This window comes from Podarcis muralis, chromosome 10, assembly GCF_964188315.1.
Source record: "Podarcis muralis chromosome 10, rPodMur119.hap1.1, whole genome shotgun sequence".
In the NCBI taxonomy this organism is placed as follows: domain Eukaryota; kingdom Metazoa; phylum Chordata; class Lepidosauria; order Squamata; family Lacertidae; genus Podarcis; species Podarcis muralis.
This window is the reverse complement of record NC_135664.1, coordinates 6,336,129-6,356,948: the sequence shown is the minus strand read 5'-3', so window position 1 is coordinate 6,356,948 and position 20,820 is coordinate 6,336,129. Positions and strand designations below refer to the sequence as shown.

General features: G+C 45.2%; 1 protein-coding gene across 4 annotated transcripts in view; it reads left to right on the top strand.

Annotated features, from left to right (window-relative positions):
* Positions 1 to 20,820, top strand: part of PTPN12 (protein tyrosine phosphatase non-receptor type 12) — a 64,106-nt gene that overhangs the window by 11,933 nt on the left and 31,353 nt on the right. For all 4 annotated transcript variants that reach the window (XM_077935767.1, XM_077935765.1, XM_077935768.1 and 1 more), the window contains one exon: positions 19,227 to 19,335. In XM_077935767.1, coding sequence (XP_077791893.1) covers positions 19,227 to 19,335 — 109 coding nt within the window. The remainder of the gene's footprint in view (positions 1 to 19,226; positions 19,336 to 20,820) is intronic.

The window sequence follows — 20,820 nt, the reverse complement described above, 5'->3', positions numbered from 1 at the left end:
CTCTTATTTCATGGCATGGTGTATAGGTGTCTGGCAGAAACTTAGCTTGCTTGAAGTGTAGTGCAGTGTATTTAATATGGTTGTTCGCTGTGCAATTGTTCTGCATGACCATTAACTAATGATCACTTATGCCTTTTCCCTTTAACTTATAGCAAGCAAGATGATAAAGGGTCTGAAAATGAAATCTCATGAGGAATGGTTATAGGAGTTGATATGCTTAGCCTGGAAAAAAGGAGACTGAGAGGTGATATGATAGCCATCTTCAACTGTCTGAAGGACTGTCACATGAAAGTTGGGCAATAGGGGCAGTACAGGATTCTTATTGATGTACCAGCCTCTCCCCCACGCCAAGGATTTCCTGCCCAAAAATCCTTGCCAACACAACCTTACAAGGGGCTGCTTGGGACTTCGTGGAAAGCATGGCCTTCATGGGTCTGCCCCTGAATAACTTTGGCCCAACCCATAGCTGTAGATCTGGTGATTACCACTATGGATGTAGGTGATCTGACACTAAGTTCCAATGAAACAAAAAAAGTGCCATGGTCAGATCACTTCCTGGTGCAATTAGACTTATTCATGACTCTTCCCCTCAGCAGGGAAGTGGGACCCACCCCTGCCACTTAATGGATCCAGATGGCTTCTAGAGCAGTGTTTCCCAACCTTTTTTGGGCAAAGGCACACTTGTTTCATGAAAAAAATCTCGAGGCACACCACCATTACAGCCCCGTGACGTCAGCGCGCAGCGTCACGCCGGGAGGGACGCACGAAAGTGTAAGTTTCAATTTTTCCCCCTCCCCCTTGCCTTCCTTCTGTGCCAACCGCCAAAAAGCCAAGAAAAAAGCCAAGACTTTAGGGCAGCAGGTCGACACGGAAGAAGCTCCTACCTAAGGACAGGTGCGACGGCCGTGTCCTCTTCTGCCACACTTGGCAGCCCTGCCTCACGGTCGTGACTCCCATCCTGATTTCTCCCCGCAGGTCGAGCGGCACAGGCAGCCCAATGTGTCCAGCCCAGACACAAGCCCCGCTTCCCCACTCTAGATCCTGAATGCGACCAAGTGCTCTGGACTCCCGAGCAGGGTGGGAAAGAGGACTCGCATCTGGTAGCCTCCGGGCTCCTCGCCTGCTCGAGGGATGGCATTGCAGGCAAGCTGCCGGCCGTCGCCATCGCCGCCCCCTCATGTGAGTGGACCTGCCCGGAGTGGTGGGCCGGGGGAGGCTCGCTCTCTGTGGGGATGTGGCCCGCACGCGCGGCCCCGCTTCCTCCTGCCCAGGGCTGAGCTCCTTACCCGCGATCTCGGTCTCGCGCACGCGGATCCCACTTATTCTGAAGCTCGCACCACTAGCCGGGGCTCTCACACCGTGCCAGGGCGAGGCGGCGCGGCCCACTGACGTCATCGTGGCTCGCCGCCGCCCTCGACTTCCCTGTTCCCTCCCCTCCCTCGGGTCGCCGTGGTTACCGAGGACTGCAAGCTGCTCGGGCGAGCGTGGGGCATTAAGTGGGAGAAGGAAAATTAAAATTAAAACTCGCCTGAAGGCCGCCTCTCCGGATACAGTGGTGCCTCGCAAGACGAAATTAATTCGTTCCGCAAGTCTCTTCGTCTTGCGAGTTTTTCGTCTTGCGATGCACGGTTTCCCATAGGAATGCATTGAAAATCAATTAATGCGTTCCTAGGGAAACCGCCTTCAGACCAGGTCCGGGGACAGTCTGTCCCCCGACCTCCTCTGAAGGCTGGGGGCGGGGGACAAGGGCTTTTCTTCCCACCCCCAGCATTTTAAAAAACCCCGGGACAGCGGAGGACTTCTCCGCTGTCCGGGGCGATTTAAAAGCCCCTGGGAAGGCAGGCAGGGGGGACAAAGATTTTCGCCCCCCGCCCGCCTTCAGAAGAGGTCCTGGACCTCTTCTGAAGGTGGGCAGGGGCGAAAGTCTTTGCTCCCCCCTGCCTGCCTTCCCGGGAGAGCGGAGAAAGGCAGCGCGTTTCTCCGCTGTCCCGGATGGCTTTTGAAGGTCCTTGACCTCTTCTGAAGGCGGGCGGGGGCGAAAGCCTTTGCTCCCCCCGCCTGCCTTCCCGGGAGAGCGGAGAAAGGCAGCGCGTTTCTCCGCTGTCCCGGACGGCTTTTGAAGGCAGGCTTTTGAAAGCCGTCCGGGACAGCGGAGAAACGAAGCGCGCCCTTGCCGCTGCCCCCCGACTTGGCTGGAAGGCTGGCGGGGGGAGAAGCCTGCTCCTCCCCATCGCCAGCCCCGCAAACTCGGGGGACAGCGGGAGAGGCGCACCTCGCCCTTCCCGCTGCCCCCCGACTTGGCTGGAAGGCTGGCGGGGGGAGAAGCCTGCTCCTCCCCATCGCCAGCCCCGCAAACTCGGGGGACAGCGGGAGAGGCGCAGCGCGCCCTTCCCGCTGTCCCCCGACTTGGCTAGAAGGCTGTGGGGGGGAGAAGCCTGCTCCTCCCCGTCGCCAGCCCCGTAAACTCGGGGGACAACGGGAGAGGCGCAGCGCGCCATCCCGCTGTCTCCCGACTTGGCTAGAAGGCTGATGGGGGGGAGAAGCCTGCTCCTCCCCGTCGCCAGCCCCGCAAACTCGGGAGACAGCGGGAGAGGTGCAGCGTGCCCTTCCCGCTGTCCCCCGACTTGGCTAGAAGGCTGTGGGGGGGAGAAGCCTGCTCCTCCCCGTCGCCAGCCCCGCAAACTCGGGGGACAACGGGAGAGGCGCAGCGCGCCATCCCGCTGTCTCCCGACATGGTTTGGAGGCTGGCGGAGGGCTTCCTCCTCCCCCAGCCCCGCAAGCTCCCAGAGCGTTGCCAAAGCTGCGCGCAGCTTCGGCATGGCTCTGGGTCCCGTTCTGGGGGAGGGGGAAGCTCGGGCTTCCCCCACCCCAGCCCCACGCCTGGCGGTGGGGGAATAATTTCCCCCCCCTTTATTTCCCCCCCCCCCCCCGCCAATTTTTCCCGTGGCACACCAGGCAACGTCTCGCGGCACACTAGTGTGCCGCGGAACACCGGTTGGGAAACACTGTTCTAGAGAGTGGTAGGGGATGTCTTATCCCATATTGTTGGCCCTTCAGCTGATTCCCTGGTGGCTCGCTGGAATAAGGAGCTAACCAGGGCTATCGACTGTCTGGCTCCGAAGCAACCTCTCTGATTGCATGGAGCCCGAATGGCCCCATGTTTTTCCTCAGAGCTGAGGGTGATGATAGAATTGCTGAGATTTCTAGAGTGCTGGTGGCAAAACACTCACTCTGAATCGGATCAAGCACAAGTTAGAGCTCAACATTGAGCCTATCAAGTGGCAATAGAGATGGCAAAGAGGACTTTCTTCGCTGCCCCTATTGCATCTACAGCAGGAGACTCTCAGGTGGTTTGCAGTCTAACAGAACCACCTTTGCCATTGGAGTCCAATAAGGACTCCAAGTTTTCCAGTAGCGATTTTGCAGGGTTTTTTTGCAGATAAAATCACTCATATTATTTGGAAAGTGAGAGACTCCTACGTGGTAACAGGAAGCAGGGACACAGAGCTCTGTCTGGTCTAGTTGTATGGAATCAATTTCAACCTGTTACCACTATGGGACAAGTGAAACTGACCACCTTGATCCTTGCCCATTCTGACTTATAAAAACAAGTCGGGGTGGGCAATGGGCCATGTCCGTAGGGTGGTGAATGCTTTCCTCTGTGAGGGCCCCCCCCCCGGGATGCTTAAAGAAACAGTGATTAAACCATTTCTTTTTTTAAAAAAAAAACCTCTTCGGACCCGGCCATTATTGCCAATTATCGCCCAGCCTCAATTCTTCCCATTTCTGGGCAAGGTGATTGAGCGGATGATTGCTGAACAACTCCAGACACGCCTGGAGGATGCAGACTATTTGAACCCCTTCCAATTAGGTTTCCGGCCTCATCATGGGACTGATAACGTAAGAATATTCTTCACAATTGTGAGAAGGGCAGTGGGGTGAGATAAGTGAAGACAAGCTACAATTAACTGTAACTTTCACTGCTCCTGCTCGGGCTACAGGTTGTGCAGATAATAGATAACTGATAATAATTCTACAGGATGAAGTATTAGTGTGTGAAAACAGTCAAGATCAAATGATCCCCAGATATGCACCTCCAGATGGTGGAGATGTCAGGCACCAATTCTGGTGGCCAGGCATCTTCACTTGGTTATAGGTGGTCAGTGGCCATGTGCAAAATGTCCCTGGCACCTGGCCAATTTCAAACACTGCTCTGTTCTTTTTTTCCTCCTCCTCTTTTCTCATTCTCTTGTCTTTTGATTCAATTTGTTCTGGGTACTATTCCACTGTACTGTGAAAACTTTACTAAAATATTGGGGATGGGGATAATTTGCTTCCAGGTATGTTTGTAGTTGAGCCACCACCACTCTCTTGAGCACCTTGCTGCAGAAGGGAGTATTAGTGACTGGATGATAGTTCTTCAACACTGTACCAAGTGAGCAGCTCAAGTTGTGGGTCCCAGGATGCTTTTAATTATGCTGTACTTTAATCTCCTTTTATAGGTTGTGTTGGATTGGTTTTATTATACTTGTATTGTAACCTGTTATGGGACCATATGATGAAGGACGAGCTAAAAAATTACCTTACAAATAACAAATTTATATAACAGTAGAATGCAGTTTTCCCCTTTTGGCTTAATTAGAGGCATTCTTGCATAGGTCCTTTGGTAGCTAAAACCTATTGTTTATGGCTGTGCAAATCACTCACCTGCTATATCTTCCTGCTGCTCAAACTTAAAAGAATAAGGTCCTGTTTTTGTTAGCTACAGTATCCTGAAGATTGGTGCCCCAAACAATTTTGTATGGTAAAGGCATACATAGTTAAAAAAAATGTAAGCATATTTATACTAGCATAACTTGCTGTGTTACAAATATGCTGTAAATTGTACTTTTCCTTCACAGGATCGCAATCTTTAGTTGGTGGTATTTGTGTCTTTAGTTGGTGGTATTTGTGTAATGACACTGTAGTAAACCCCAGCTGGCTTGGAGTTGTACATTTATTAGAATGTTTTCACAGTCAAACTACTTTAACTAGCTTATGACTTGCAAGACAATCAGTGTTAAAACAGACATAATTTTGAAGGCACCTTTTTACTAACACAGTACTATGGAGTAATAGTTTCCGTAAAGAGGGTAGGGGAGCTTCAGTGAACCGTCTGTGTTCCTTGTGGCTTTTCTCCTGATTATTTTCATACCAGTATTAAACTCTGGAAAGAGAGCGCAGCCAGCATTTTTTCTAACACCAGTGTACTAAACAGGATTCCATATTAATGACTCATTCCATTGGTGTAAAAATTGGATTCCCTTTGGATACAAATATTTGCAACTGAGTAACCGTAAAGGCAACAATGCAGTTTGGAACCTGAGTCCTTGAATGACCTCTTCCTCCAAAATCAGCCTGCTGGCTATTAACAACAGATCCTTGTACATATTCTAAAAGCATTGTTGACTCAGATTGGAAAGGGCGTTTTTAGTGGCTGTAGCCATACTCTGGAATTGCTGCTTTAACAGAGCAACTTATTCCCTTCCTAGCTAGTCTTCTGCTCAAGAGTAAAGACTTTCCTTTTTAAAAGAGCCTCCAGTTCTTCTGACTGTGGTGAGCTACAGCTGATGGATCTGTTCTTTTGTGTTTTGCTGTTATTGCTACTTTTAAGTGATTATGCTGTCTCTGATAGAGAGGCTCTCACACCAACTGATAATGATAGGTACAGACCATTTAGGACTTTAAAGGTGATAACAGAAATATTGAATCTAGTGCTTATTGGGTTTAATATGTTTTGGCCAGCTCCTCTTAATAAATAAAAGTTAGACATTTGGTTGTGGCTGCAGCCTCTGGAGTGTCTGATTGCCCCACAAAGAGAGCATTAAAAAGGACTGTACTGAAGTGTACCAGTCCTTCAATACAAAAATGGGATCCTCAAAGGCCCAGGACACCATAGGTCTTCAAAGGCTCTGGAGTTCTTGCTATCAAACTTTCATGACTGAGGGCTGATGTACATTGTTGTTGTTTAGTCGTTTAGTCATGTCCGACTCTTCGTGACCCCATGGACCAGAGCACGCCAGGCACCTCTGTCCTCCACTACCTCCCGTAGTTTGGTCAAACTCATGCTGGTAACCTCGAAAACACTATCCAACCATCTCGTCCTCTGTCACCCCCTTCTCCTTGTGCCCTCCATCTTTTCCCAGTATCAGTGTCTTCTCCAGGGAGTCTTCTCTTCTCATGAGGTGGCCAAAGTACTGGAGCCTCAGCTTCACGATCTGTCCTTCCAGTGAGCACTCAGGGCTGATTTCCTTAAGAATGGAGAGTTTTGATCTTCTTGCAGTCCATGGGACTCTCAAGAGTCTTCTCCAGCACCATAATTCAAAAGCATCAATTCTTCGGCGATCAGCCTTCTTTATGGTCCAGCTCTCACTTCCATACATCACTACTGGGAAAACCATGGCTTTAACTATACGGACCTTTGTTGGCAAGGTGACATCTCTACTTCTCAAGATGCTGTCTAGGCCTGTCATTGCCCTTCTCCCAAGAAGCAGGCATCTTTTAATTTCGTGGCTGCTGTCACCATCTGCAGTGATCATGGAGCCCAAGAAAGTAAAATCTCTCACTGCCTCTCACTGATGTACATTAGCCCAGTATAAAAAGCATCTTAACAGGTAAAATGTTTGGGCACAAATGAAAATGGCTTAGGTACACTATGTAGTAAAAACAGAAGTGGCAAAGGATTAGCACTCTGTTGCAATGTTTGTTTCGGAAAACTTGGCATGCAAAATATGCAGTTGATTGGACTGGGTTTAATTTTGTTTCCCTAGCTTAAAAAACAATGTATGACGAAACCCTGTGAGCAGGGTTATATCAATGGATTTGTTATTGAGTTCAACAGATATGGTTTAAGATTCTTAAATGGAAGAGTTTGTAATGGGAGTTGTTTAGAAAGTTTGATTTCAATGTCTAAAAATAATTCATCTTTGAACTGAGATTTTATCTACCATGCAAGCTCCCATGCCAATAAAAAATTGAGGAAAAACTAAATCAGAATGTTTTCCGTATTATATATATTCCATGAGACATCTGCTACTTTTAGAACAAATCTGCACTCGGCTGGCAGAGTGTTACAAGCCTGAAGCTCTACTTTAGGCACTGCCTGCTCAAACAAATTGCAGCGGATTACATGAAATAAACTCTCAGTCATGATTGTGGGTTTTGTCAGCTAGTGTTTGCAGTTAGTAAGAGTTTGATCAAGTGTAATCCAAAGGAAAACTTTTTAATGTAACAAATGGATAAAATAAGTACTAGAAATTGATCCAAGCATCTTGATTGCCATCACTTTGATTTTATTAAAGAAAGCCTTTCACATTTCTGTATTCTAGAAAAACAAAAGAACGAAAACTCACAGATGCCAACAGTGCCTTCATTGGGTGGTTTTGTAACAAGTTTTGTGGGTGGTTGGTTTTTTTTTGTTTCTTTTGTGTATATGTGTGGCAACTTACTTACCTTCAGATTGTAAAGGAGCAGCAATATATTTGCATATTTATTGCTATTATTGCTGTAGATGTTAGTCCTAGTCTTAACAGCTGTCTTATTAAAGATCTTCTATTTTGGCATTTGACACTGCTCTGGCATTTGACGTGGTGTCTTTTTAAAACAGCTTTGACCTAGTCCTTAACTAGCACCCCAACCCACACCTGAGTGCCTTGCACAGTAATTTCAGTTGATATGTTGGGGAGAAAATATGTATAATGCTTAGGAGTTTAAATGAATTGTAGTAAAAGGTAAAGGTACCCCTGCCCGTACGGACCAGTCGTGTCCGACTCTAGGGTTGTGCACCCATCTCAAGAGGCCGGGGGACAGCGCTGTCCGGAGACACTTCCGGGTCACGTGGCCAGCGTGACGAAGCTGCTCTGGCGAGCCAGCACCAGCGCAGCACACGGAAACACCGTTTACCTTCCCGCTATAAAGCGGTACCTATTTATCTACTTGCACTTAGGAGTGCTTTTGAACTGCTAGGTGGGCAGGAGCTGGGACCGAAAGACGGGAGCTCACCCCGCCACAGGGATTCAAACCGCCGACCATGCGATCGGCAAGCCCTAGGCGCTGAGGTTTTACCCACAGCGCCACCCGCGTCCCTGTATGAATTGTAGTACTCATGTTCAATTGTTTGTATATTCTGGGTATATCGAGAGCCAGTGTGGCAGCATAGTGTTCAACTCCTATTAAGCTGTGAACCTCACTGAGTAATTTAGGTTCTTCTCACTCTGAGCCCAACCTACTCCATGGGCTGTTGGGTTCTCCCTCCATTTCTGCCGTTTTATCCTATGTATTGTGGCACCTTGAGGACAAATTTATTGTGGCATAAACATTCATGAACTACTCATACTTATAATTGGTAATCCACAATATTGGAACAACAGGGTACCACAGGACCTCTTACTACAGGCTAGCTAGATTTCATAATTGAAACACATGGACACAACACTGGTTCCCAATATAATAAATGTCAGGTTTCATAGTAAATGAAGAACAGAAGCATGTGAAATTAATATACCATATACATTTATACAAAATGCATTATTGAAAAAGTGTTTCTCTGTAAGATCAATAGCTTTCTGTAAAGGATATTGGGGTTGCTTGTGCGTAAAGGGTGCTACTGTTCTAGGCAACGTAGCCTGGCAAAACCTTTCCCTGGCTGGACAGCCCTTTCTCCATGGCTGTGTCAGTCGCTGGCAGAATCCGTCAGTGGGCGTTTCCTGAACTTCTTCCAACATAGAAACTCTTTGACAGCAAGTCTCCTCCTCGCCTCCCTGCGTGGAAGTCTCCTGCGCAGAGTGGGCGTGCCCAACGGAGGTCCTGGGCTCTCCCCGCTGGTCTCTGTGGAAGAGTCTTGGAGCCCTCTCTCCGCAGTTTCCCCTTGCTTCCTGGTGTCACTCCTATTCCCTTCCTCAAAGGAAGTGTTCTCTCTCCCCCTGCTGGTTCCTTCTCCTGCATCGTTGGGGAGCCTTACCTCCACTATCGGCTCCGATGGCAGTTCCCTGACACTTTCAGTGCTGATTTTTTCTTATTTAAGGAGTTTTAGAGAATTGTAAAATTGCATGGATTAAAATAATGATCCCTACTATATTACTTTATTTAGTATATTTCCAAACATAAAATGGCTTTAAAAAAACACAACTTGGTATAGAAGAAGAATGGAAGAATTTGAAGAAGACAAGATGCGCAAGAATTACCTGTGTACTGTTAACAGTCATGAGAAAAAGAAAGCAAATCCTCTTTGAATTCTGTGGTTTTACATAGAATAACAATCATCTGCTCCCTAGCAGGTTTTAAAGTTAGGTAAATACAACCTCGGATGAAAACAGCCCACAATATACTACACCGTGTCATGATATATTTAACAGAAATAGCACCAAAATGGAGAAGCCATGTGTGAAAAACTCATAATATTATTTTTGCTGGCTTGCTTGGAAGAATAAAGGTGTGCCCCTATTTATCTGGCTTCTGCTGCATCCATTTTTCGTTATCTGTTTTGACACTGTTACAATACAAAAACATATATACCTTTTGGTGAAGCATCAGTGAGTCTTTCTGTCAATTGTAGTGTGGATTAGGCTCTTGGAAGAAATGGCCTGTGTTGTTGGTGCTAGCATGTCCTGTATGCTTCCTCTGCTGAGGGAGGGTCAGGAAGAAGAGAAAACAATGGGCAAAGTAAAATGCTCATTCTGAATAAATGCCTGGATTTGTGTCAGTGGGGGATTTGTGAGTGAGACATTTTAAACCATGAACTGATAGCATCTGGAGATTTCTGACTGAATAATCATGGCAAATTTCAATAGATTCAGAATTCACTATTGTAGTTTCAGTTCATAAACAGCAATCCAAACCTGGTGTCTGGGAGGAGTGGTGGATCTCATGATGACCAGAGCACGAAGGTGTGGGGAGTAGTTTCCCCCCTGTGTATTATTATATTTCTTTGTTTGTTTGTTTATAAATCACTTAATTGGGCCCTTCTGGGTTCCAAAGGGGATGCGGGTGGCACTGTGGGTTAAACCACAGAGCCTAGGACTTGCCCATCAGAAGGTTGGCAGTTCGAATCCCCACAACGGGGTGAGCTCCCGTTGCTCGGTCCCTGCTCCTGCCAACCTAGCAGTTCGAAAGCACATCAAAATGCAAGTAGTTAAATAGGTACCGCTCCAGTGGGAAGGTAAATGGTGTTTCCATGCACTGCTCTGGTTTGCCAGAAGCGGCTTAGTCATGCTGGCCACATGACCCGGAAGCTGTACGCCGGCTCCCTCAGCCAATAAAGCGAGATGAGTGCCACAACGCCAGAGTTGGCCACGACTGGACCTAATGGTCCAGTCCTTTACCTTTACCTCTACCTCTGGGTTCCAAAGTCATCAATTCCTCAAATCAGAATGCTTAATTTTGTGGGTTTCCATGCTCTGTTGGTAGCAGCTCACCTAACCTCCTAGGCAAAGACCAGGGCCTCTGCCTTGGTGGAATCCTTCTGCTTTTGTAATGCTCCTCTTAGCCGGTCAACATTGTCAAGTACAAATTTACATGCCATCCTAATCCCCCTCCCAGCAAAGTAGTTTAACATTGTTTCTAAACTATATTGATAACTAGATCAGGTCTTTGGAACTGGTCTCCCCCAGCATCCATAGGCATTTTGCCATGTGGGTGGGATTGCCCTTTTGTCAAGCACCTGATGTCCCCATGAAATCAGGCATAGTGTTTTCTTTTGCCTGTGTGGCTTGAAGTCAGAGCACATGGTTGAAGGCTCAGGTGATCAGGCATCAATGAACAGCTTGTCAGTGGTACTTGCAAACCCTGCTGCTTTTGCTCAGGTCATTTGAAATCAAACCATGCGGGCAAAGGCCACCTGCAGTTTTAGAAACAATGATATAAAAGCTAGGTACCAAATGGCAACTTAAATCTAGGTTACAGTTGCCACAACGGAATATTTGCCAGAGTGTTGTGCCAGATGACCCTCCGGATCCCTTCCAATGCTACAATTCTGTGATTCTGTGATCTCAGCTACATTTCTTGACTTCACTTGTCCCAGTATGCAAAAAGGAGAAACACACAGTGGAAATGGACATAGTATTTACTATGAACTAAGGGAGAGGTTTTTAAACTTGGCCCCCAGAAAACTCCACCTAGATAAAATTGGACCCACAGCAGTAGCAAAACGTGCCTTGCACCTGGCTAATTTCTAACACTGGCCACAAGGAGAAGATACAAGATTTAGGGCAAGTGGGTGTGAATCGAGGAAGATTGTGAACCAAATTGGGACTTCTGTCAGGCCAGATTATGCCTGTGAGCCAAAGGGTCGCCACTGCTGGACTTGCAGGGCAAGAAAGCAACTTTTGACTTACATTTACAGTGGTACCTCAGGTTAAGAACTTAATTCATTCTGGAGGTCCGTTCTTAACCTGAAACTGTTCTTAACCTGAGGTACCACTTTAGCTAATGGGGCCTCCTGCTGCCGCTGCGCTGCTTTCTGTTCTCATCCTGAAGCAAAATTCTTAACCCGAGGTACTGTTTCTGGGTTAGCGGAGTCTGTAACCTGAAGCATATGTCACCTGTAACCCGAGGTACCACTGTATATTTGTTCACAGGGATAGGGATTAGAAAAGGGAATGCTGCCTTGGTTCTTAATGTCTAAATTCAGTTAAAAGCTTTTTCTTGGGAATGCAAGTTAACAAAATAAGGTTTGAAGCAGACGCATAATGGGTGTGACCTTACAAACTACTGGGGCAATATAGATTTCATTTATGAGAGGGCCAGTGGAAGTCATCTAGTAGCCTTGACTTTCAAAACTTTAAAATGGGAAAATCTTTGTACTATCATGGTGTTAAAATTTGTGATTTTAATCACCTCAATGTAGGGAGAGCTAGAGAGAATTTAAAGCAAACTTTGAGATCATAGTCAGCTTTAGCACCCGCGGGTGGCGCTGTGGGTTAAACCACAGAACCTAGGACTTGCTGATCAGAAGGTCGGTGGTTCGAATCCCCACGATGGGCTGAGCTCCCGTTGCTCGGTCCCTGCTCCTGCCAACCTAGCAGTTCAAAAGCACGTCAAAAGTGCAAGCAGATAAATAGGTACCACTCTGGCGGGATGGTAAATGGCGTTTCCGTGTGCTGCTCTGGTTCGCCAGAAGCAGCTAAGTCATGCTGGCCACATGACCCAGAAGTTGTACACCAGCTCCCTCGGCCAATAAAGCGAGATGAGCGCTGCAACCCCAGAGTTGGCCACGACTGGACCTAATGGTCAGGGGTCCCTTTACCTTTACCTTAAACCTGCAGGAGTGTTCATACTAGAGAAAGGAATCTCAATAATAATAATAATAAAACAAATGTTCATATAGCAATAATTGCTTGTGTTCAGATCCAACAGATGGGGAAAGATTGCCAAAGAAGCATTATCTGGAATAAAAGGTACTCAGAGCAATAATTTGATAAGTAAGTAAGCATCGTGTGGCACTGTAGATTGTCTGTTGATCTGATTAGGTGCTGATGCAGTGAAAAATAAGACACCAGGAGCTGATGGATTACTTTCATGGCATGCTGCTCTCTTAGGGACACTGATGTCCTAATTTGGCTATGCTTTGCAATATTATCTGCATGGAAGATCTATCATAATTTTCCCCAGCATAAGTGCTTCACTGCTCTTAGCTTCCAGACCATTCTCACAGTCAGTGTCTAAGCATAATGCCTCTGGACCTTGGACAAGCTTGTAGCATGATCCTTGCTCCTATCCTGCACCCCAAGCTGTCCCTGGTATCTCAGTGCCACTGACAGTTTTTCTGTTGCCCCACCCAGTTGGCATCTCTGTGCATAGAGAATAACGGGTGGAAGTCTAGGGATTATAAATTATTGGGAGCATATTGCATTCCTCTCTGTTTCAGATGCAACCATAGTTTAGCATCTTAAGGACAAGCCCGGCTTTTCCAAGGATCACACACTCCTTCTCCAGCATGGCTACAAGGAGGAGGTTAGAAACTTTCATGATCTGAGAGTTCATTATAAATTAGCCACAGCTTGCTATGTTGCAAAGAGTAGTTAACCTTAAATTGTTAGTGGAGACAAGCCAACTTCAAGCTATCATTTGTTAAGATGGCTTGTTTTCATGAACCATAGTTAAGATTAAATTTAGGGTATGGACAATGCAGCAAACTGTGGTTAATCTGAAGCAGAAGCTACAGAGCTCATTAAAGGTAAAGGTAAAGGGACCCCTGACCATTAGGTCCAGTCGTGGCTGACTCTGGGGTTGCGGCGCTCATCTCGCTTTATTGGCCGAGGGAGCCGGCGTACAGCTTCCAGGTCATGTGGCCAGCATGACTAAGCTGCTTCTGGCAAACCAGAGCAGCGCATGGAAACACCGTTTACCTTCCCGCCGGAGAGGTACCTATTTATCTACTTGCACTTTGATGTGCTTTCGAACTGCTAGGTTGGCAGGAGCAGGGACCGAGCAACGGGAGCTCACCCCATCATGGGGATTCGAACTGCCGACCTTCTGATCGGCAAGTCCTAGGCTCTGTGGTTTAACCCACAGCGCCACCCGCGTCCCTTTACAGAGCTCATTACAGAGGAGGAAAGAGGCATGGTTTAACAATGCATCTGAATGTGGCCAATGTATGTCACACTACGGGTACTAGAATTTCCTGTGCAACCACTCCCTCTGTTCCCAAAGAGGGCTTTTTCTAGAAGTTCATTGCTGAGACAGTTCTAACTATGCCTCTGATTGTTTCCAGCACATTGTAAAGATCTGGTCAGTCTGGAAAAATATAGGGAAATAAGTTTGTACAAGCTTGTGGTGACCTTCAGATCAGCTTTGATTTCCCTCCCTGATAGAATCAGTGAGTTGAAAGTGACCCCAAAGGTCATATAGTCTAAACACCCGTCAATAAGGAAATTCACTATTGGAGCATCCCTATTAGGTAGCCGTTCAACTTTGGCCTAAAAATTTCTAATGGGTTGGCACAGTGTTCGAAATTAGCTTTTCGCCAGTTTTTTTTGTAACTCAGGATCACCACCTAGTGACCAGGTTGAGTTACCCAGTCACGCGGTTTGAGATTGATACCTTCTCTGCAGAAGAGCAGCTTTGTGACTGAAACCTTCCCTTTTTCAGGAAGCCTTTTGATATGCTGAGTCAGAGGGAACCTTTCCAATGTTGTACGATTTGCAGAAGCAAGCAAACAGAAGAAGCTCTTTCAGACAGTTGAACTTGCTTTTCTATTAAGGGGGCGGGAAGCACAAAGCACCTTGTGGTTTGCAAACAAACACAAGCTGCAAATGGTTAAATGTGTTTTTCTTGTGCTGGCTGATTATTTAAAAGGATTCTAATGTTCCCCTCTTTATTTGGATTCTGCTGCGTCATTTTTTCCCTCTAGGAATGCAGGTTGAGCATGGAGGTGGGGAGAGCATACTGGAAATTATGACAAAAAGGAGAATAGTTTTTAACTAAAAGAGGCTGTGAGGTGCTCCAAAAGGATCTCCCCAGACTGGGCGAATGAGCATTAAAATGATAAATCTGATTCGGTGTTAACAAGTGTAAAGTGATTGAGGGTGGGAAGATATCCTAACATATCAGTGAGGTTTGGGCTGGTGGTGACTGACCAAGAACCAAGATCTTAGGGTCTTAGTGGATAGCTCAATTAAAATGTTTACCTAGGTTGTGGCAGCAGTAAAAGGGGGAATTATATTTTAGGGGTCATTAGGAAAAGGATAGAAAACAGAACTGGAAATATAACGGCGTAATACATGTGCACCTGCACTTGGAATACTGTGTGCATTTCTGGTCACCATGACTCTTAAAGGATATAATAATGCTGGAATTGTTTTGAGAAATGCTGGAGCATCCCCCTACTTTTAAAAAGATTTGCATGAGTGTGCCTGTGCCATTTACAGAGAAGTGCTTTCCTTTACAGAAATAAAAAAATAGAACATTGAAATTAATCTCATTATGTGGGTATGAGTGGACAGAATGTCCCTCTCTGGTGGCTCCACCTATCACAGAAGCTATGACTTTGCAATCTGAAAGAAAAAGGTTCAGAGCCTGTGTTGTGTAGTGGTTAGAGTGGCAGTAAGTCCCACTGTGCTCTCTGTATGATCTCTTTCACTGTGGCTGGTTGTTGTTGTTTTTTAGTCGTTTAGTCGTGTCCGACTCTTCGTGACCCCATGGACCAGAGCACGCCAGGCACCTCTGTCCTCCACTACCTCCCGCAGTTTGGTCAAACTCCTGCTGGTAACCTCGAAAACACTATCCAACCATCTCGTCCTCTGTCGCCCCCTTCTCCTTGTGCCCTCCATCTTTCCCAGCATCAGTGTCTTCTCCAGGGAGTCTTCTCTTCTCATGAGGTGGCCAAAGTACTGGAGCCTCAGCTTCACGATCTGTCCTTCCAGTGAGCACTCAGGGCTGATTTCCTTAAGAATGGATGCGTTTGATCTTCTTGCAGTCCATGGGACTCTCAAGAGTCTCCTCCAGCACCATAATTCAAAAGCATCAATTCTTCGGTGATCAGCCTTCTTTATGGTCCAGCTCTCACTTCCATACATCACTACTGGGAAAACCATGGCTTTAACTATACGGACCTTTGTTGGCAAGGTGACGTCTCTACGTCTCAAGATGTTGTCTAGGCCTGTCATTGCCCTTCTCCCAAGAAGCAGGCGTCTTTTAATTTCGTGGCTGCTGTCACCATCTGCAGTGATCATGGAGCCCAAGAAAGTAAAATCTCTCACTGCCTCCATTTCTTCCCCTTCTATTTGCCAGGAGGTGATGGGACCAGTGGCCATGATCTTCGTTTTTTTGATGTTGAGCTTCAGACCATATTTTGCACTCTCCTCTTTCACCCTCATTAAAAGGTTCTTTAATTCCTCCTCACTTTTTGCCATCAAGGTTGTGTCATCTGCATATCTGAGGTTGTTGATATTTCTTCCAGCAATCTTAATTCCAGCTTGGGATTCATCCAGCCCAGCCTTTCGCATGATGTATTCTGCATACAAATTAAATAAGCAGGGAGACAAAATACAGCCTTGTCGTACTCCTTTCCCAATTTTGAACCAATCAGTTGTTCCATATCCAGTTCTAACTGTAGCTTCTTGTCCCACATAGAGATTTCTCAGGAGACAGATGAGGTGATCAGGCACTCCCATTTCTTTAAGAACTTGCCATAGTTTGCTGTGGTCGACACAGTCAAAGGCTTTTGCATAGTCAATGAAGCAGAAGTAGATGTCTTTCTGGAACTCTCTAGCTTTCTCCATAATCCAGCGCATGTTTGCAATTTGGTCTCTGGTTCCTCTGCCTCTTCTAAATCCAGCTTGCACTTCTGGGAGTTCTCGATCCACATACTGCTTGAGCCTTCCTTGTAGAATTTTAAGCATAACCTTGCTAGCGTGTGAAATGAGTGCAATTGTGCGGTAGTTGGAGCATTCTTTGGCACTGCCCTTCTTTGGGATTGGGATGTAGACTGATCTTCTCCAAGCAGCTGGTTACAACCTTCCAAATACCACAAATTGGAAAAAGATCTAAATAAATCTAAATAAATTGTCTATGCTGAGTTGTTCACAAATTTATAAAGATACAGGTTTTGGCAAACTACCCTCTCTAACTGAGTAAAAGAGGTTTGGTTTTTACTTTTGCTAGAATAAAACTGCAGTCACATCTCTTTCTAGACTGCTTTTCCACTTTATTACCTTTGTGTTTTCAAATAATTTGTCTTTTGTGTACAGCATTTATTCCATCTTCAGCTAGATTCCCCACCTTGTCTTCCTTTGCTTTTTAATCTTGTTTTTTAAAAAACGCACCAAGACATTTGTGGTGACCTATTGGCTCCTAGCTTTTATATCTCAGTTTCTAACCCCAGGTTGGAAGCCCAGCCAATTTCCCTTAGACTCTGTCTATTTGTCACCTCTTATAGGGGACTCAGGTCAAGATTCAACTCATGAAATAATTTAACTATTCCAATAGATTAACATCTGTTTTCTTTTTCAGAATTAAGTGGGAAATTGTAGATATGAAAATTTTTATTAATTCTGTGCGCACTAGATTTAACCTTATCAGCTGTTGCGTAGTGCAAAACAGTCATGGAAAACTCCAAAAGTTGTGCCTCCTCTTACCCAATTTGACTGTGGGCTCATAATTTAAAGTTTTTATGGCATTTGAGTTAGGCAGTGTAGTAGAATTCCAGCAACTGATAACATTGCTGTCTGACAACTCTGAGACCAGGAAGTACATTGTTCTGTAAAAAATATCTTCCCTCTCATATGTGGCAACGGCTTCTCTCTCTCACTCACTCACTCACTCACTCTCACACACAGCCACACACACCAACAACAACACTTTTCTATTACTGTCAATAAGCAGATAAGAGGCACTGAATCATTTATTTAAAAAACCAACTACATAACCACAAATAAATAGAAGCTACATGGATAACGCAAGTCTCAAAAATGAAGAAAATGTGGCACCTTCATTTTAAAGCTGTTCATAATCTACTTGTTAACCACAGCCTAAAAGTAGACTGAATGTTTTGAATTGACAAAATGGAAATCAGCCACTCCAGGGGTGGGATTTGGGAAGCCTCCAGCCTATGGACCAGGTACAGCCCATGAGCCTTCTTCTCTGTTTCCCTCCTTACCCCATCTTGCACAACAATCTGGCCTGAAAAATGCCTTTTTGTGTGTGTGGTGGGGAGAAAGTGTATATATGGGTGTGTGTGTTATGTTTAAAAATAGGTGTGGGTAGATGTTGTATTCATACACATCCACACGTGTGAGAGAGGAAGTTTTGTGTGTTGGGTGGTCCACACTGACTTTTTGCATTGGCTTTACTCGCTGCCAGCATGCTGCCCCCAGATGTTTAGCTGTGAGGGCATTCCTCAAACCTGTACTATGCCATAGGAAACAGTATATTTCCTGTTTCTCAAACAACTACCTTCATTGGGTTGAGTTCCACATTAGTCCTACACAGAGTAGACCCACTGAAATTAATGGCCCTAAGTTGGCCACACCCATCAACTTCAGTGGGTCTACTCTGAGTAGGACTAGGGTTGAATGCCACCCATTCTGAAATAGTCTATTCCAGGGGTCAGCAAACTTTTTCAGCAGGGGGCCCGTCCACTGTCCCTCAGACCTTGTGGGGGGCGGACTATATTTTTTTAAAAAAATAATGAATGAATTGCCCCACAAATAACCCAGAGATGCATTTTAAATAAAAGCACACATTCTACTCATGTAAAAACACTAGGCAGGCTCCACAAATAACCCAGGGATGCATTTTAAATAAAAGCACACATTCTACTCATTGATTCCTAGACCGTCCACGGGCTGGATTTAGAAGGCGATCCAGCCCCCAAGCCTTAGTTTGCCTACCCATGGTCTATTCCTTCCACAAAACATTATTTCTTTTCCCCTTCTTTCTCTCTTTCATAACTTCTGTTTCTCTTCTTTATGCCTTTTCTATCTCCATTTTTTAATCTTTCTGATAGGGTAGTGAAAACACATAACCATAAGGTGTACTGTGACACCTTAAAATAATCAAAATTTGATATGTTTTCCAATCAAATGGATTTTACTTCATTAATGTGTACATCTAATTATATGGTGATTAAGGTGATTAAGTCTGCAATCTAGTCTCTCTTAAGCCAGGTTGTGTGGGGTTTGGATTGAGCAGAGGCGCCTCTCCACTCACTTGTTCTTGCTGCCACTAACCTCCGCCCATTGTGCAGGCAGGTGGGAGGCCCCTGACTGATGCCCCCACCCTTGGAACCTGGTGGAATGTCCTGAAATGCCCCCCTGAGGGTGGGAGTGACAAGCCAGTCTGGGATCTGCTGGATCCTGAGCCTATCTCACAGCTGGCGCTGGCCAGCATCCTGTAGCTGTTACAGTAGTAACTAGCTGAAACGATTTGTACTGTAATACCCTATGCTGTCAAGTAAAGAAAAAAGGACATCCTCCCCAACTTCTAAATATGAAAGGAACTTTCTTTGTTACAGTAATGTGTGACCAAGGTAGGAAATGAAAGCTTTCTGCTATATGTTCCACATTGTTCGTGATATTTCCTTGATGTATGCAGTTCCACTGTTTGGCGTGGTCTTCAGAGAAGGATAGCTGTGCAGAGTAATAGTGGTAGAAATGACTAGTTAAACTTACTCCTATTCAGAGACTACTTTTCTGAAAAAGTAAAAAGGAGCAGCTGAAAAAGTAACTTAAACCAGAACATTTTAATTACAGAGACTGAGGAGGCTATCAACGAAGTATAGAACAGAAAAGATCTACCCAACAGTCACTGGAGAAAAAGAAGAAAATGTGAAAAAGAACAGATACAAGGACATACTGCCATGTAAGCCTGACTTTTCCCTTCGAGAGACATGTTAATAACATTTATTAAGATATCTTGCCTGTTAACATTTAAGATCTCTTGAATAGGTAAATTAGATAGTAATTATTTGCCGAAAGGGGTATTTTTTAAGATGCTTCATCTGCCTAAGTGAATGTTTCTTTGTATGTGTGTCAGCCTCCCAGTATCTATTTAAAAACCATTTCCAAGGCTAAAAATCTGTTAATAACTTTAACCTTCCAACTAATGCAGAAAAAGCTTTTCTGACTCACAAAATATACCCATTTATTTCAGAATGCTATTTTTCGTGAAAGACTCCCTTAGTCTGAATCTTATTGGAAAACAGGCAGAACCTGGAATAAAGACAGACTGATTTTGTCATAATACATACATGAAGCTCGGAGAACATCCTGTTGTTCGAAACCCTCATAAAACATTGAGAATTTGGAGACTTCTAGCCATGTTAGTCTGACACTACAAAATGATGAATTCATATAAACACTGAAAATACGGTCGGCCAATATGTTTTTAGTTGATATGTTGTTGTTGCAGAAAACGTTGGCCATTATTAAAATATTGGACAATCTTCTTTATCAAATTTTGGCCATAGACCTTGAAAATTTTTGGCTGAGGAAGTCTGAACTTTTGGATCCTCTTTAGTTCTGTGTGGACTTCTGTTTCCCAAGTTTAGCTTGCCAGAAGTGAAAAAGTAACAGAAATCTGAGCAGCATCAAAGCTAGCTGGTGACAGAAAAATGCCCAAAATATAATTACTGGATAAACAATGTCTATAGTGTGGTGTAACCTGTATTTCCCAATGTAGCATTTATTACCAGATCTTCTAAACCAGGCTTCCTCAACCTCAGTCCTCCAGATGTTTTTGGCCTACAACTCCCATGATCCCTAGCTAACAGGGCCAGTGGTCAGGGATGATGGGTATTGCAGTTTCAAAACATCCGGAGGGCCGAGTTTGAGGAAGCCTGTTCTAAATTATCTGGTCTGGTTTGCACTAAACCATGGCTCTGCAAGAACGAGCAAGTGTGCTAGGTGGACAGTTAGAAAATATTAGCTGCTTTACTTGGCTTCTGCTGCTGTTGTTCTGCTAGAGGTTAAGCCATGATTTGACTTAGCGTTGTCTTTCCCAAACTCACTACAAGTAGTAAGCCCAGAACAAACCTTGCTTGCAGGTCGTGGTTTGTTTAGAGACAAACCATGAGCCCAGGTCTTCATGGGAATGTGGCAGCAGGGGAAGAGGAGTGAAGCAGCTGTGATTTTCTGACTGTGCACCATAGCATGTCTGTTCATTCATGCTCAGCCATGCTTTGGCTTAGTACTATGCGCAAATGAGGCCTCTGTGTCAGTAGTGCTACGTGTTTTTTTGTGTTTGGCAAAGAGAGGTTTATTGGAAAATGCTTTTATCAAGGTCTTGGTTGTCATCAGGGCATAACTGGAATATCTATCACTTTGACAACGAGTCTTTAAGGAAGTG